This window comes from Leucoraja erinacea, chromosome 6, assembly GCF_028641065.1.
Source record: "Leucoraja erinacea ecotype New England chromosome 6, Leri_hhj_1, whole genome shotgun sequence".
NCBI lineage: Eukaryota > Metazoa > Chordata > Chondrichthyes > Rajiformes > Rajidae > Leucoraja > Leucoraja erinaceus.
The window spans coordinates 42,704,815-42,718,397 of NC_073382.1; the positions used below are offsets into that span (position 1 = coordinate 42,704,815).

At 42.9% G+C, this 13,583-nt stretch overlaps 1 protein-coding gene across 1 annotated transcript in view; it reads left to right on the top strand.

Moving 5' to 3' along the window:
* LOC129698414 (spartin-like) overlaps window positions 1-13,317 on the top strand; it is a 32,455-nt gene extending 19,138 nt beyond the window's left edge. The window contains exons 5-6 of the mRNA XM_055637561.1: window positions 2,095-2,289; window positions 11,631-13,317. Of these exons, the coding sequence (XP_055493536.1) occupies window positions 2,095-2,289; window positions 11,631-11,815 (380 nt within the window). The 3' untranslated portion in view covers window positions 11,816-13,317. The remainder of the gene's footprint in view (window positions 1-2,094; window positions 2,290-11,630) is intronic.
* The last annotated feature ends 266 nt before the right edge of the window (window positions 13,318-13,583 follow it).

Sequence of the window (13,583 nt, forward strand, 5' to 3'; positions counted from 1 at the left end):
GTCTCTATTCCATGGAGCGCAGTAGGGTGAGGGAAGATCTTATAGAGGTATTCAAAATCACGAGAGGAATATATTGGGTAGATGCAGGTAGTTTTTTGCCCAGAGTAGGGGAATCGAGGACCAGAGGACAAGGTTCAAGGTGAAGGGGAAAAGATTTAATAGGAATCTGATGGGTGACTTTTTCACACAAGAGTGGTGGATGTATGGAACAAGCTGCCAGAGGAGGTAGGTGAAGCTGGGACTATCGCATCGTTTAAGAAACAGTTGGACAGGTACATGGATAGGACAGGTTTGGAGTGATATGGACCAAGTGCAGGCAAGTAGGACGCGTGCAGCTGGGACATTGTTGGCCGGTGTGGGCAAGTTGGGCCGAAGGGCCTGTTTCCCAACTGTATCACCCTGACTCTATCACACAATGAATGTATACTTCAATTTTGATTAGACTTTACTTTAGACTTTAGAGGTACAGTGCGAAATGGGCAATTCGGCCCACCATGTCCAAGCCTACCAACATTCCCCATATACCAGCTCTATCCTACACATTGGGGACACTTTACATTTTTACCGAGCCAATTAACCTACAAACCTGTATGTCTTTGGAGTGTGGAGGAAACCGGAGCAGCCGAAGAAAACCCACACAATCACGGGGAGGACGTACAAACTGTGCAGATAGCACCCGTAGTCAGGATGAAACTGGGTCCCTAGTGCTCTAAGGCAATAACTTTACTACTGCCCACTGTGCTGCCGAGTAGGTCAGTCTAGAAGAGAACTATGATCAACTTGTGAACTGTTGCGGTGTTGCCTTTTGACCGTAATGACTGACTTCAAAGCATTAACACAAAGTAACTTTTTAATTGTGGCAAAAAAATGGAATTGCTGGAACCTTGAGCTGAAACATGTTGATGCTTGACCTGCAGAATGCCTCCAGCAGTTTGTGCATTAGTTTAGCTAACTTGACCTTGAGTTATCTAAAAATATTTCTAACACTCAATTTGAAACCTAAATCTGAAGTGCAGGCCAGTGCAGCGAAATCACTTGTTGTGCATTTTAGTCCTTAAACTAGTAGTTTAATTGGTACTATCAACTTTCAAGTAAGATGAGAACTAACCTGAAACGTTTTAGACACAAGTTGGAACATTTTAAGTGCAGAGAAGATTTATGTGGATTTTTACCAGGACTTGAGGGGCTGAGTTATAGGGACACGTTGGGCACGTTAGGACTTTATTCCTTGGAGGGCAGGAAACTGAGGGGTGATTGTATAGAAGTGTATAAAATCACGAGGGGGATAGATTGGGTGAATGCACAGTCTTTTACCCAGATCAGGGTAATTAAAAACAAGAGGGTATAATTTAAGATAAAGGGCAACTTTTTCACACAGGATGGTGGACTTATGGAACGAGCTACCAGAGGAGGTAGTTGAGGGAGGTCCTGTTTAAAAGTAACTTGGACAGCATGGATGAGTTGGGCAGATGGGACTGTTTCCGAGCTGTGTGGCTTTCTGATAAGGAACTGCAGATGCTAGTTTACCAAAAAACAAAACAAAGTGCGGGTGTATCTGAGTCAGGCAGCATCTCTGGAGAACATGGATAGGTGATGTTTGAATTGGAGGGGAGCAGTGTGAGAGAGGGTCTCTTGGAACATCTGTCAGAGAGGGGATGAGAACCTCTTTAAAGTAGGCACACCTTGAGAAGATTTTGCAGTGGGAGCAGCAAAATGTAGACAGAGAACCTCTTCTTTCCACAGATGCTGCCTGATTTTCTGACTTAACTCAATCTGTAGCAACATCGTCACTCTTTGTGACAAATGTGGAAAATTTAGAAACAAAGAACTGCAGATGCTGGTTTATACCAAAGATAGACACGAAATGCTGGAATAACTCAACAGGTCAGGCATCATCTCTGAAGATAAAGGATGGGTGACATTTAGGGTCGGGACCTTTCTTCACCGAGCCTCTTCAGCTACACTTATTTTGTTGCGTTACCTTTAGTTTGTTTGCTTGGGTAGCTTACAACCGAAAGGTTGGGAGATGTTTTGGATCGGGACCCTTCAGACTGTGGAAAATCTTGTTGTTTATAAAGTTTTTTTTTTTTTTAGGTGCTTCGTGGCTGAGTATGGGTTTAGTTAAAGGTGCTGAATTCACTGGCAGAGCAATTCAGAAAGGAGCATCTAAACTGAGAGAGCACATTCAGCCTGAAGATAAACCTGCCACTGTCAGCCCCACTGTGGAAAAGGGACTAAGTGTTGCACGACAGGCAACAGGAGGTGCTGTCAAAGTCAGCCAGTTCTTGGGTAAGTGAACAACCTATTTCAATAGCGGTGCTGGCTCGAAGGGTCGAATGGTCTACTGCTGTACCTATTTTCTATGTTTCAATCCTAATGCTGACCCTTAGAGTGAATTCAAGACGTTGGTGAGGTCACATTTAGAGTATTGTGTTCAGTTTTGGTAACCCTGGGACAGGAAAGATGTTACGCTGGAAAGAGTGCAGAAAAGATTTACAAGGATGTTGCCAGGACTTGAGGTTCTGAGCTATAGGGACAGATTGGGCAAGTTAGGGCTTTTTTCATTGGAGCGCAGAAGGCTGAGGGATGACCTTACGGGGTGTATAAAATCAAGAGTGGGATAGGGTGAATGCACTGAATCTTTTCCCAGGGTTGGGGAATCAAGAACCAGAGGACATAGGTTTAAGATAAGAGGGACAAGATTAAATATAAATCTGAGGGGCAATTTTTTTACTTCAAGCGTGGTGGATATATGGAACAAGCTGACAGAGGAGGTAGTTGGGGAAGGTACTGTAACAGCATTTAAAATACACTTGGACAGGTACACGAATGGATGAGACTTAGAAGAATATGGGCCAAATGTGGGCAAATGGGACCAGCTTAGATGGGCATTTTGGTCCGCATGGACAAGCTGGGCTGAAGGGCCTGTTTCTGTACCTTATAACTCTGCAATAGGGAGATGGAGAGGTTCAAAAAGTTATTAACTTACATTTTTTCAGCTTTCCACCTCTTGAAACTAAACGTAACTTATGAATCTGTTCACTAGGTTACATTGTTCCTTATATTACATCAACAACTGGACTTCAGGCACAGCATTGCATCTGCCTCACAGCACCAGAGGCCTGGGTGTGATCCTGACCTCTGGTGATGTCTGTGTGGAATTTGCACGTCCTCCAGTGACCGTGAGGGTTTTCTTTGGGTGCTCCGGTTTCCTCCCACATCCCAAATACGTGAATTTGTAGGTTATTTGGCCTCTGTAAATTTTAACCTAGTGTGTAAGGAGTGCACGAGAAAGTGGGATAACATGGAACTAGTGTGAACAGTTGATCAATTGTCAGTGTGGACTTGGTGGGCCGAAGGGCCTGTTTCAATGCTGTATCACTAAGCTAAAAGGATTATGAGCATTACTATAAAAATGCAAATTGTTGGTTTGGAGGGGTATTCTAATTCCAAACTAGACTCTTTTAAAATTTGATACCCAGAAATAGTGTCAAGTGTTAGTGTCAAGTCAGAAAAATACTTCTGGGAGAGAGCGCCAATGTTATACACGGACAGGAAGATCTTTCAAAGCGCCAACGATTTTCTCCATCATTCATAGAAACATAGAAATTAGGTGCAGGAGTACGCCATTCTGCCCTTCGAGCCTGCACCGCCATTCAATATGATCATGGTGCATCCAATGACAGTATCCCGTAGGGCCTTCTCTCCATACCCCCTGATCCCTTTAGCCACAAGGGCCACATCTAACTCCCTGGGTAAATATAGCCAAAGGCCTGAACTGGCCTCAACTACCCTCTGTGACTAAAGAGTTTTCCTTGAGATTCCCCACTCTCTGCCACTGAAAAGTTCTTCTCATCTCAGTTTAAAGGATTTCCCCTTTATCCTGAAGCTGTGACCCCTTGTCCTGGACTTCCCCAACATCGGGAACAATCTTCCTGCATCTAGCCTGTCCAACCCCTTAAGATTTTTGTAAAGTTTCTATAAGAGACCATTCCTCAAGGTAATGTGTGGAAAAAAATTGGGCTGTGCAGCAGTTTCTAATGTACATTTCTCAAGGATAAGATTCTTAGCATGATCTCTGGATGAATAAGACATGTAGAGGGACATGGTCCAGGAACAAATGGGGCTAGTGAACCGTCTCTGTCTCCCTCTATGGCAGTAATGGCTTCCTCAGATTTGGAGACCAAAACTGTACGCAATACTCCAGGTGTGGTCTCACCAAGGCCCTGTACAACTGCAGTAAAACCTCTCTGCTCCTATACTCAAATCCTTTGCAATGAAAGCTAACATATTATTCGCTTTCTTTACTGCCTGCTGCACCTGCATGCCTACCTTCAATGACTGGTGTACCATGACACCCAGGTCTCGCTGCATCTCCCCCTTTCCCAATCGGCCACCATTTAGATAATAGTCTGCTTTCCTTCAATTCATTCATCCATTCATTCAAAGCTATTTAAGCTTGGGGTTTCTGTTACTGTTTTGTGTTTGGTCTTTTAGTGGTGCACAAATGACAGGTTTAGAGGGATATGGACCAAATGCTGGCAGGTGGGACTAGTGTAGATGGGACATGGTGGTCTGCATGGGTAAGTTGGGCGGAAAAGCCTGTTTCCACGCTGTAAGACAATGACTAAATAGTTTTGCCTTGTGATTCCCTGGAGTCTGCCACTGATATTCTGATCATTGGTGTGAATGAATGGCTGGTGAGCTGGGAATGCAGATAAACTAGAAAAATAACGTATCTATAACAAACATACCTCATGCAGGAGAACTAGTCAGTACAGATTTTTCTAATTATTTTCTTGTGTTAGACCATTCCTCAAGGTAATGTGTGGAAAAATTGGGCTGTGCAGCAGTTTAATGTACATTTCTCAAGGATAAGATTCTTAGCATGATCTCTGGATGAATAGGAATGTTTAGAGGGATATGGTCCAAGTGGGAACAAATGGGGCTAGTTATCTTTGTCTGCATTGCCGAGTTGGGCTGAAGAGCCTGTTTCCGTGCTGTATGATTCTACAATCAATGATCAAAGGAGCTTCCTTAAAGTTGTAATGAGCCAAGATTGTCAGCAGTGTACTTTAAATCTGTGGAATCAATTTAATAGAGATCATAGCTTTCTTACCGTTTGGTTCTTCATCTTTGATAGAACTTCTCCACATCTGTAAACAGCACTGAAGGAAGGCCCTTACCAGAATGTATAAAAAGTTGATAATGAACCATAAATTTGAAGGTGCACTCCTGTTGTAGCAGCAAGCCTCGTTGCAGTACATTTTGCACTCCTTCCTTTACTGCATCAACTTCTCTGTGGTTACAAACACTTTATTTAATGTTTTATAGTAACGGTCGGTACCATGGATTTTTTACCTCATACATGTGTCAAAGTGCAGCACTTAGGAAACAGCCCATCAGCCCAGTGGAGGGATGCTAAACATGGATACCAAGATAAACTATGTCCCCTGTGTTGTTTGAAACTTCTAGGCCATTCGGGCCCATCAAGTCTACTCCACCATTCAGTCATGGCTGATCTATCTTTCCCTCTCAAATTCATAAATTCATCAGGTCTCCCCATAACTCATGATGTTCCATAGAAATCAACCAATCTATTAATCTCAAACTTCAAAAAATCCATTGACTTGGCCTCCACAACCTTCTGTGGCAATGAATTCCACAGATTCACCACCCTTTGACAAAAGCAATTCCTTCTCATTGCCTTTCCAAAGGTACGTCCTTTCATTCTGTGACTATGGCCTATCAAACCTACTCTCCCATGTCTGTGGAAAGGTCTCGACTCATATCCATCACCTATCCAGGCCTTTCTACTTTTGGTGAATGATTCAATGAGTCACTTTGTCCCCTCATCCTCTAAACTTTTTTGTTAATCTACAGGCCCAGTGACTTTAATGTTCATCTATGTGAAAGAACTTGTGTCATGTAAAGAAGCAAACATGATACACTTATAAATCTATAAAAAAAGATAATGTATCTGGTTGTGCAAGGTTGAAATGCAATTGTTGTAGCAGCAAGTGGAGTTCAAGGTACATTTTTATCTACCTTACTTTCTTATCAACTACTCACCACTTAGTATCATCCTCTTCCATGTTTCTCCACCTCCCTACCAATCGATTGAAGAATGTCCCAACCTGAAAAAACGTCTTATGGCCATGTGGAACCAGAGTTGCCTCCTCAGTGAGTTGTTGAGTTACTCCAGCACTATGTCTCTCGTTTGTAAAACAACATCTGAGGTTCCTTGTGTCAACATATTCCGATATTAATCTCAGTTATTTGCTGAAGTCAGTGGATGCATTCATTTCTATGGATGGGTCCCATAAATATATATAATGCATACTAATTCTTAATTTCTTATCTCAAATTTGCAACTGTCCTGGACTTGGCCTTTGGAACTTTGTGGCAGCGAATTGCATAGATTAAGAGTGTTGCAGCTGAGACTTTCTTCTCAGTGAAACACAAGGTAGTAGCCAGAGTCATTCGCACAGGCTATGACCCTCCGTCCATGCTCCCACTGAGTGGCCTCATCTAAGCATTTGGCCCATTTCCCATAAGCTAGCCTTTATAGTTAATGAGGAATTCGATAGAAATTCAGTTTATATTAATCGTATGTATATTGTTGTTATCTGACACTTTATGCTTTCAGAAACATGAAGACCAGCATTTTATAAGGAATTATAATATAATTGATCAAAGCAGCGTCATCCTACCTGAGATTTATTGAATAGATTTTATCTAAATGGTTGGCCGATTGGAAATAAAAGATGCAGCGAGACCTGGGTGTCCCCTCCCCCCAGTCATTGAAGGTAGGCCTCAGGTGCAGCAGGCAGTAAAGAAAGCCAATGGTCTGTTAGCTTTCATTGCAAAGGATTTGAGTATAGGAGCAGGGAGGTTCTACTGCAGTTGTACAGGGTCTTGGTGAGACCACACCTGTTGAGTATTGCGTACAGTTTTGGTCTCCAAATCTGAGGAAGGACATTATTGCCATAGAGGGAGTGCAGAGACGGTTCATCAGACTGATTCCTGGGATGTCAGGACTGTCTTATGAAGAAAGACTGGATAGACTTGGTTTATACTCTCTAGAATTTAGAAGATTGAGAGGGGATATTATAGAAACTTACAAAATTCTTAAGGGGTTGGACAGGCTAGATGCATAGGAAGATTGTTGCCGATGTTAGGGAAGTCCAGGACAAGGGGTCACAGCTTAAGGATAAAGGGAAATCCTTTAAAACCGAGATGAGGAGAACTTCTTTCACACAGAGAGTGGTGAATCTCTGGAAAGCTCTGCCACAGAGGGTAGTTGAGGCCAGTTCATTGGCTATATTTAAGAGGGAGTTCGATGTGGAAATTGTGGCTAAGGGGATCAGGGGGTATGGAGAGTTAGGCTGACACTTTACTGCTTTTGGACATGAGACCAGCCATTGATATTGAATGGCGGTGCATAATTGAATCAAAGAATGGCCTACTCCTGCTACCTGAGATTTATGAATGTTTCTATTTGCTTTATCTTTTGCGATTCAATCATTTTGGCCTTTTCTGTGCAACACTTTCTTTTGCTACTCCAGAATCATTTTGTGCAAAAGGAACAAAATATTTCTAGCATTTTATTTTCTACAATATTCTATTGATTGTCACTGTGATTCTCTTTCCACTGTTCTTCAATGCCTTTCATATTTAGTGAGTGAGTTATTATGAGTCTCCCGCTAAATGAGAATTCCGTTTTTCAGTTTGCCTCCTACGTTTCTGCAACAAATATTTGAGGCTTTTGCTCTGCCCTGCTGTATCACAAAGTTATGGAGAGGGGGAATGAAATGCCTTTTTAATAAACAAATTAATTTGCAAAATTCTGCTAGAGTCATAGAGTGATACAGTGTGGAAACGGGCTCTTCAGCTCAACTTGCCCACACCAGCCAACATATCCCAGCTACACTAGTCTCACCTGCCTGCGTTTGGTCCATATCCCTCCAAACGTGTCCTATCCATGTACCTGTCTAACTGTTTCTTAAACATTGGGATAGTCCCAGCCTCAATCACCTCCTCTGGCAGTTTGTTCCATATACCCACCACCCTTTATATGAAAAGGTTACCCCTCAGTTTGCTATTAAATATTTCCCCCTTCACCTTGAACCTATGTCCTCTGGTCCTCAGCTTAGTCATAAAGTTATACAGTATGGAAACACACCCTTCAGCCCATGTTGACCCTTCGTATCCACATATCTGTCCAAATGCCTTTCAAAAGTCATAACTGTATCCGCTTCTATAACTTCCTCCGGCAGCTTGTTCCAGATACGGACTACCCTCTGAGTTAAAAAGTTGCCCGAGGCCCTTTTTAAATCTCTCCCCTCTCACCTTAAGCCTCAGCCCTCTAGTTTTAGAATCCTCTAAAAGACTGAGGGGGAAAAGACTGAGTGTTCACTTTATCTATGCACTTGTTATCTTGTACACCTCAATAAGGTCACTCCTCAGCCTCCTACGCTTCAAAGAAAAAAATCCCTACAACTCAAGCCCACAGGCTAATGGCCCTTCACCGTCTGTCTCAAAGTCTTTATTGCCCTGGGTAAAAAAACCTCCACCACTCTCACCCCCTTCATAATTGAGATAGTTAAGCCAAACTAGACACTGGCATTGTGCTACACAGTGATATATTTTACCATATGGGTCTGGAATCGCCACTCTTGCTTCCTCTTATAATAATAATAATAAATTTTATTTATGGGCGCCTTTCAAGAGTCTCAAGGACACCTTACAAAAATTTAGCAGGTAGAGGAAAAACATGTAAGGGGAATGAAATAAATAGTAGAGACATGACTAGTACACAAAGTAAATACAGAATTCAATACAAAACACAGTATGAGGCAATTAATGCACAGATGAAAAGGGATGGCACGTGGGGCTAAGGATAGGCAGAGGTGAAGAGATGGGTCTTGAGGTGGGACTGGAAGATGGTGAGGGACACGGAATTGCGGATCAGTTGGGGGAGGGAGTTCCAGAGCCTGGGAGCTGCCCTGGAGAAGGCTCTGTCCCCAAACCTGCGGAGGTTGGACTTGTGGATGGAGAGGAGACCAGCTGATGTAGATCTGAGGGACCGTGAAGGTTGGTAGGGGGAGAGGAGGTCAGTGAGATATGGGGGGGGGGGGGGGGCCAGATGGTGGAGGGCTTTGTAGGTGAGGATCAGGATTTTGTAGGTGATCCGGTGGGAGATGGGAAGCCAGTGAAGTTGTTTATGAGGACTGGAGTGATGTGATGCCAGGATTTGGTATGGGTGATTAGTCGGGCGGCTGCGTTCTGGACCAGTTGGAGTCGGTTGATGTAGGTGGAGCTGATGCCAAGGAGAAGTGAGTTGCAATAGTCCAGTCGGGAGGAGATGAAGGCATGGATGAGTCTTTCAGCAGCGGGCAGTGTGAGAGAGGGTCTGAGTTTGGCGATGTTGCGGAGATGAAAGAAGGAGGTTTTAATGACATGGCGGATGTAAGGCTCAAGGGAGAGGGTGGAATCAAAGATCACGCCAAGGTTGCGGGCCTGGGGAGATGGGGAGACAGTGGTGCCGTCGATGGTGAGAGTGGGGTTATTGATTTTGTTGAGTGTGGCTTTGGAGCCTATGAGGAGGAATTCTGTCTTATCGCTGTTGAGTTTGAGGAAATTATGTTGCATCCAGGTTTTTATAGCTGACAAACAGGAGTTGATATGGGAGAGGGGGGGGTTGTGGGGGGATTTGGTGCCAAGGTAGATCTGGGTGTCATCAGCGTAACAGTGGAAGTCCAGATTGAAGTGGCGGAGTATCTGACCTGACCAAGGGGGAGGATGTAGATGATGAAGAGGAGGGGGCCGAGTACGGATCCTTGGGGAACGCCTTTAGTGACTGTGGCTGTAGCAGAGGTGTGGTTGTGGAGAGAGATGAAGTGGGATCTGTTGGAAAGGTAGGAACGGAGCCAGCTGAGTGCAGAGCCTTCAATGCCGAGGTCTTTGAGTCTGGTGAGCAGGATGTTATGGTTCACTGTATCGAAGGCTGCGCTCAGGTCGAGGAGGATGAGGATGTTGAGGGAACCAGTGTCAGCAGAGGTGAGGAGGTCGTTGAGGACTTTGAGGAGAGCAGTTTCTGTGCTATGGAGGGGGCGAAAGCCAGATTGGAGGGGTTCAAGTAGGTTATACGCAAGGAGGTGGGAATGAAGTTGCGACGCAACAATACGCTCCAGCGTTTTTTAAAGAAAGGGGAGGTTTAAGATTGGGCGGTAGTTAATGAGAGAGGAGGGATCAAGACCAGGTTTCTTTAAGATTGGTGTAACAGCAGCAGTTTTGAAAGCGGAGGGGACAATTCCTTGGGACAAAGAGGAGTTGAAGAGATTAGTGAGGTAGGGGCAGAGAACGGGGAGGCAGGACTTCAACAGTGGAGTGGGGAGAGGGTCGAGGGAGCAGGTAGTGGGTTTGGAAGAGCTGATGAGCTAATAAGCTTCCAGAGCTGGGGTAATTATATACAATTCACTGTATGAACATGCACAGGTTTCTTGAACAATGAAAAAATTAGTTGGGCTTGTGTCTACTTTGCGACATTTGAATTAGTTATTTGCCATTTGCAAACAACCTTTTGCCTCAACCTCTTCTGCTTATTCCCTGTGCACAGAACAGTGCAGCACAGGAAAAGGCACTTCGGCCCACAATGTCTGTGCTGAACATGATGCCAAGTTAAATCTCTGCAGCCTACACAAAATCCATATCCCATCTAAAAAACTCTATAATACCACTGTTGTGTGTTCCTCCACTACCACTCCCAGCAGCTTGTTCCAGGCACTCACCACTACTTCCATTTACAAAAGCTTGCCCCGCACATCTCTTTAAACTTTGCCCCTCTCACCATAAAGCTCTTCCCTCTATTCTTTGATATTTCCACCTGGTGGGGGTTTCTAACTATTTACTCTATCAATGTCTCTAATAATTTTACAAACTCTTACCAGGTCTTCCCTCAACCTCAGATGTTCCAGAGAAAACAATACAGGTTTATCCATCCTCTCCTTTTAGCTAACACCCTCATATCCAGGCAGCATTTGGTAAACCTCTGCACATTGAACAGATAGCTCACTAGTATTCAATTTGTGTAATCTATTTAGTATCCAGACAGGACAAAAAGAAACAGTGTGAGAGTAACTCAGCGGGTCAGGCAGCATCCCTGAACATGGATAGGTAATGTTCCAGGTCAGGATCCTTCATTTAAAAAAATAAGTAGTGCTGGTGGGAGAAGAGGTGGAAGGAGGGGAATAATTCTGCTAAAAATACAAGTACGTAAATTGGCACTTGAGCTCCTGCTTTTGAGTCTGAATCCTTTTCCCAGGGTGGAAATGTCCAACACTAGAGGGCATCGCTATAAGGTGATAGGGGGAAAGTTTAAAGGAGATGTGCGGGGCCAGGTTCTTTTAACACTGAAGATGGTGAGTGCCTTGAACACTCTGCCAGGGTTGACGATGGAGGCAGACACGTGTCATGTAAGAGAGCTTTGGATAGGTAAGAGAGGGATAAGGATAATATGCGATCAGTTTAAATTTGCATTATGTTCAGCACAAACAGTTCCTGCGCTGTACTGTCTTATGTTTCCCTGGCTGTTATGCTGTAAATGATCAGTGATGACCCATTCTGATGAAGGTATGGCTCTGCTGCTGGGAAAGTCACAGACAACGCAGTGAACTCAGCCATCAACGTTGGTGTGACAGCGTTCAACATCGAGCATCTGGGCATCAAAGCCATTGTTCGGCGCACTGCCAAGGAAACCGGAACCGCTATCCTTGACGACTACAACTTGCAAGAAAAGGCAGGGAAGAAATGAATAATCTCTACTTAAATTTAGCTGATGTAACTGTGAATTCTAACATGCGAATAATAAGTCATGTTTTGCAGAATTTTATTTTCAACTAACATGCAGGTTGATCTTGGAGAATGTACATCCGATGGCACTTTGTGTGAAATAGCATTAACTTATTTCTGTGATTGTCAAGTTGGTTTAATTTTAACATGTTAATAACGCGTGAAGCATCCTAGACTACTTGTCGTCTCTGATTATAAAGTAAAACAGAGACAAAAGAAATTGCAGCTGCTAGTTTACAAAAACACAAGGGCTGGCATAACTCGACAGGTCAGGCGGCATCACTGGAGAACATGGAAAGGTAATGTCATCCAACTGTATTCTCTAGATGTTGCCTGACCCGCTGCCAGAACTATCTATTTTTTTGAGAATATATATTTTGATTTTCTTTCTTCTTCAGGTTTGGATCCTGAGTTAGTGTGAATCAGAACAGGCTAAGATCCATATGGAACTAATTCAGTACTTATTCGTTGGACATGATATTTTTTGAGTAGGAAGGAACTGCAGGTGCTGGTTTAAACCAAAGGTAGACACAAAAAGGTGGAGTATCTCAGTGAGTCAGGCAGCATCTCTGGATTAAAGGAATAGGTGACATTTCGGGTCGAGACCCTTCAGTCTGAAGAAGCCTGACCTGCTTTGATACTTTTTGATGCGTTTGAAGGTCATGGAGGTTTAGAGAAGTGTTTTTTTTTTAAATCTTTTCCCTGTAGTTGCACCTAAAACTATGTATCCATGGAGGTATGCTGATTGAAGACTTATATTTTGAACACAAGCAGCTGTAATTGAGTGAGAACATAATTGGTGTGCAATTTGTGTAGAGAACATTTAAGAGTGGGAATAAACACAATTAACAGCAGTGGTAGTGAGTTGTGTGGGTATGTTCCAACTCAACTTGCTGATGCCTTTCTGATATAGCAAAACAAGTTACTGTAAAACAGGTAAATAACACTTTTACTGACAACAAAATTAATTTTGCCCATCAGCAACTTGCTCAGCACGGTGGTACCAAGGTACTATTTTCAAAGTGGTCTGATGAAGTTGGCTTCAAATAGTAAACTTTAGTAGAAGAATTTAACTGATTTAATTTATAATTGTTTTAAAAGAAATTGAAGAAATTTGATTGTACCATCTGTAACCTGTAAGATGGTTCTAGAATGAATGATAAATTTTAATCATATGTAAATCTGTATTTTGGGAACTGACCTCAAGTTGCAGACTGGACAATTGTTCTGCTTCCACATTAAACTTCCACTTAAATAATTTGTACTTCAAACTCTCAACAACATTATCTATCCTCTATTAAAGTGCCTTTGTCTTTAATCATCCTACACAATGTAGATGCATTGTATAAATGTTTATTTAAATAACACTTACCAATATATTTGACAGGTTTTTCTGTATACGTAAAGAATGATATCACAAATCTGTTTGCCTTTGGTATTATTAAAGTAAACCATAGAAAACAAGGGCAAAGTGTCGTATTAGCTAATTTGTACAAGTGTGCACACTCCGTATCATTTACTGAATAAATCTGAGATATGCAGCTCAGGACTTCCTTACATCTACCTACCATAATGACTTTTTGACATCTAGGGAACTGGGAACTACATGCCAGGAGCAATTTACAATTTTACCTAAGCCGATTAACCTAAACACCTGTACTACTTTGGAGTGTGGAAGGAAAAGGAGCACCTGGAGAAAACCCATGCGATCACAGGCAGAACTAACAAAC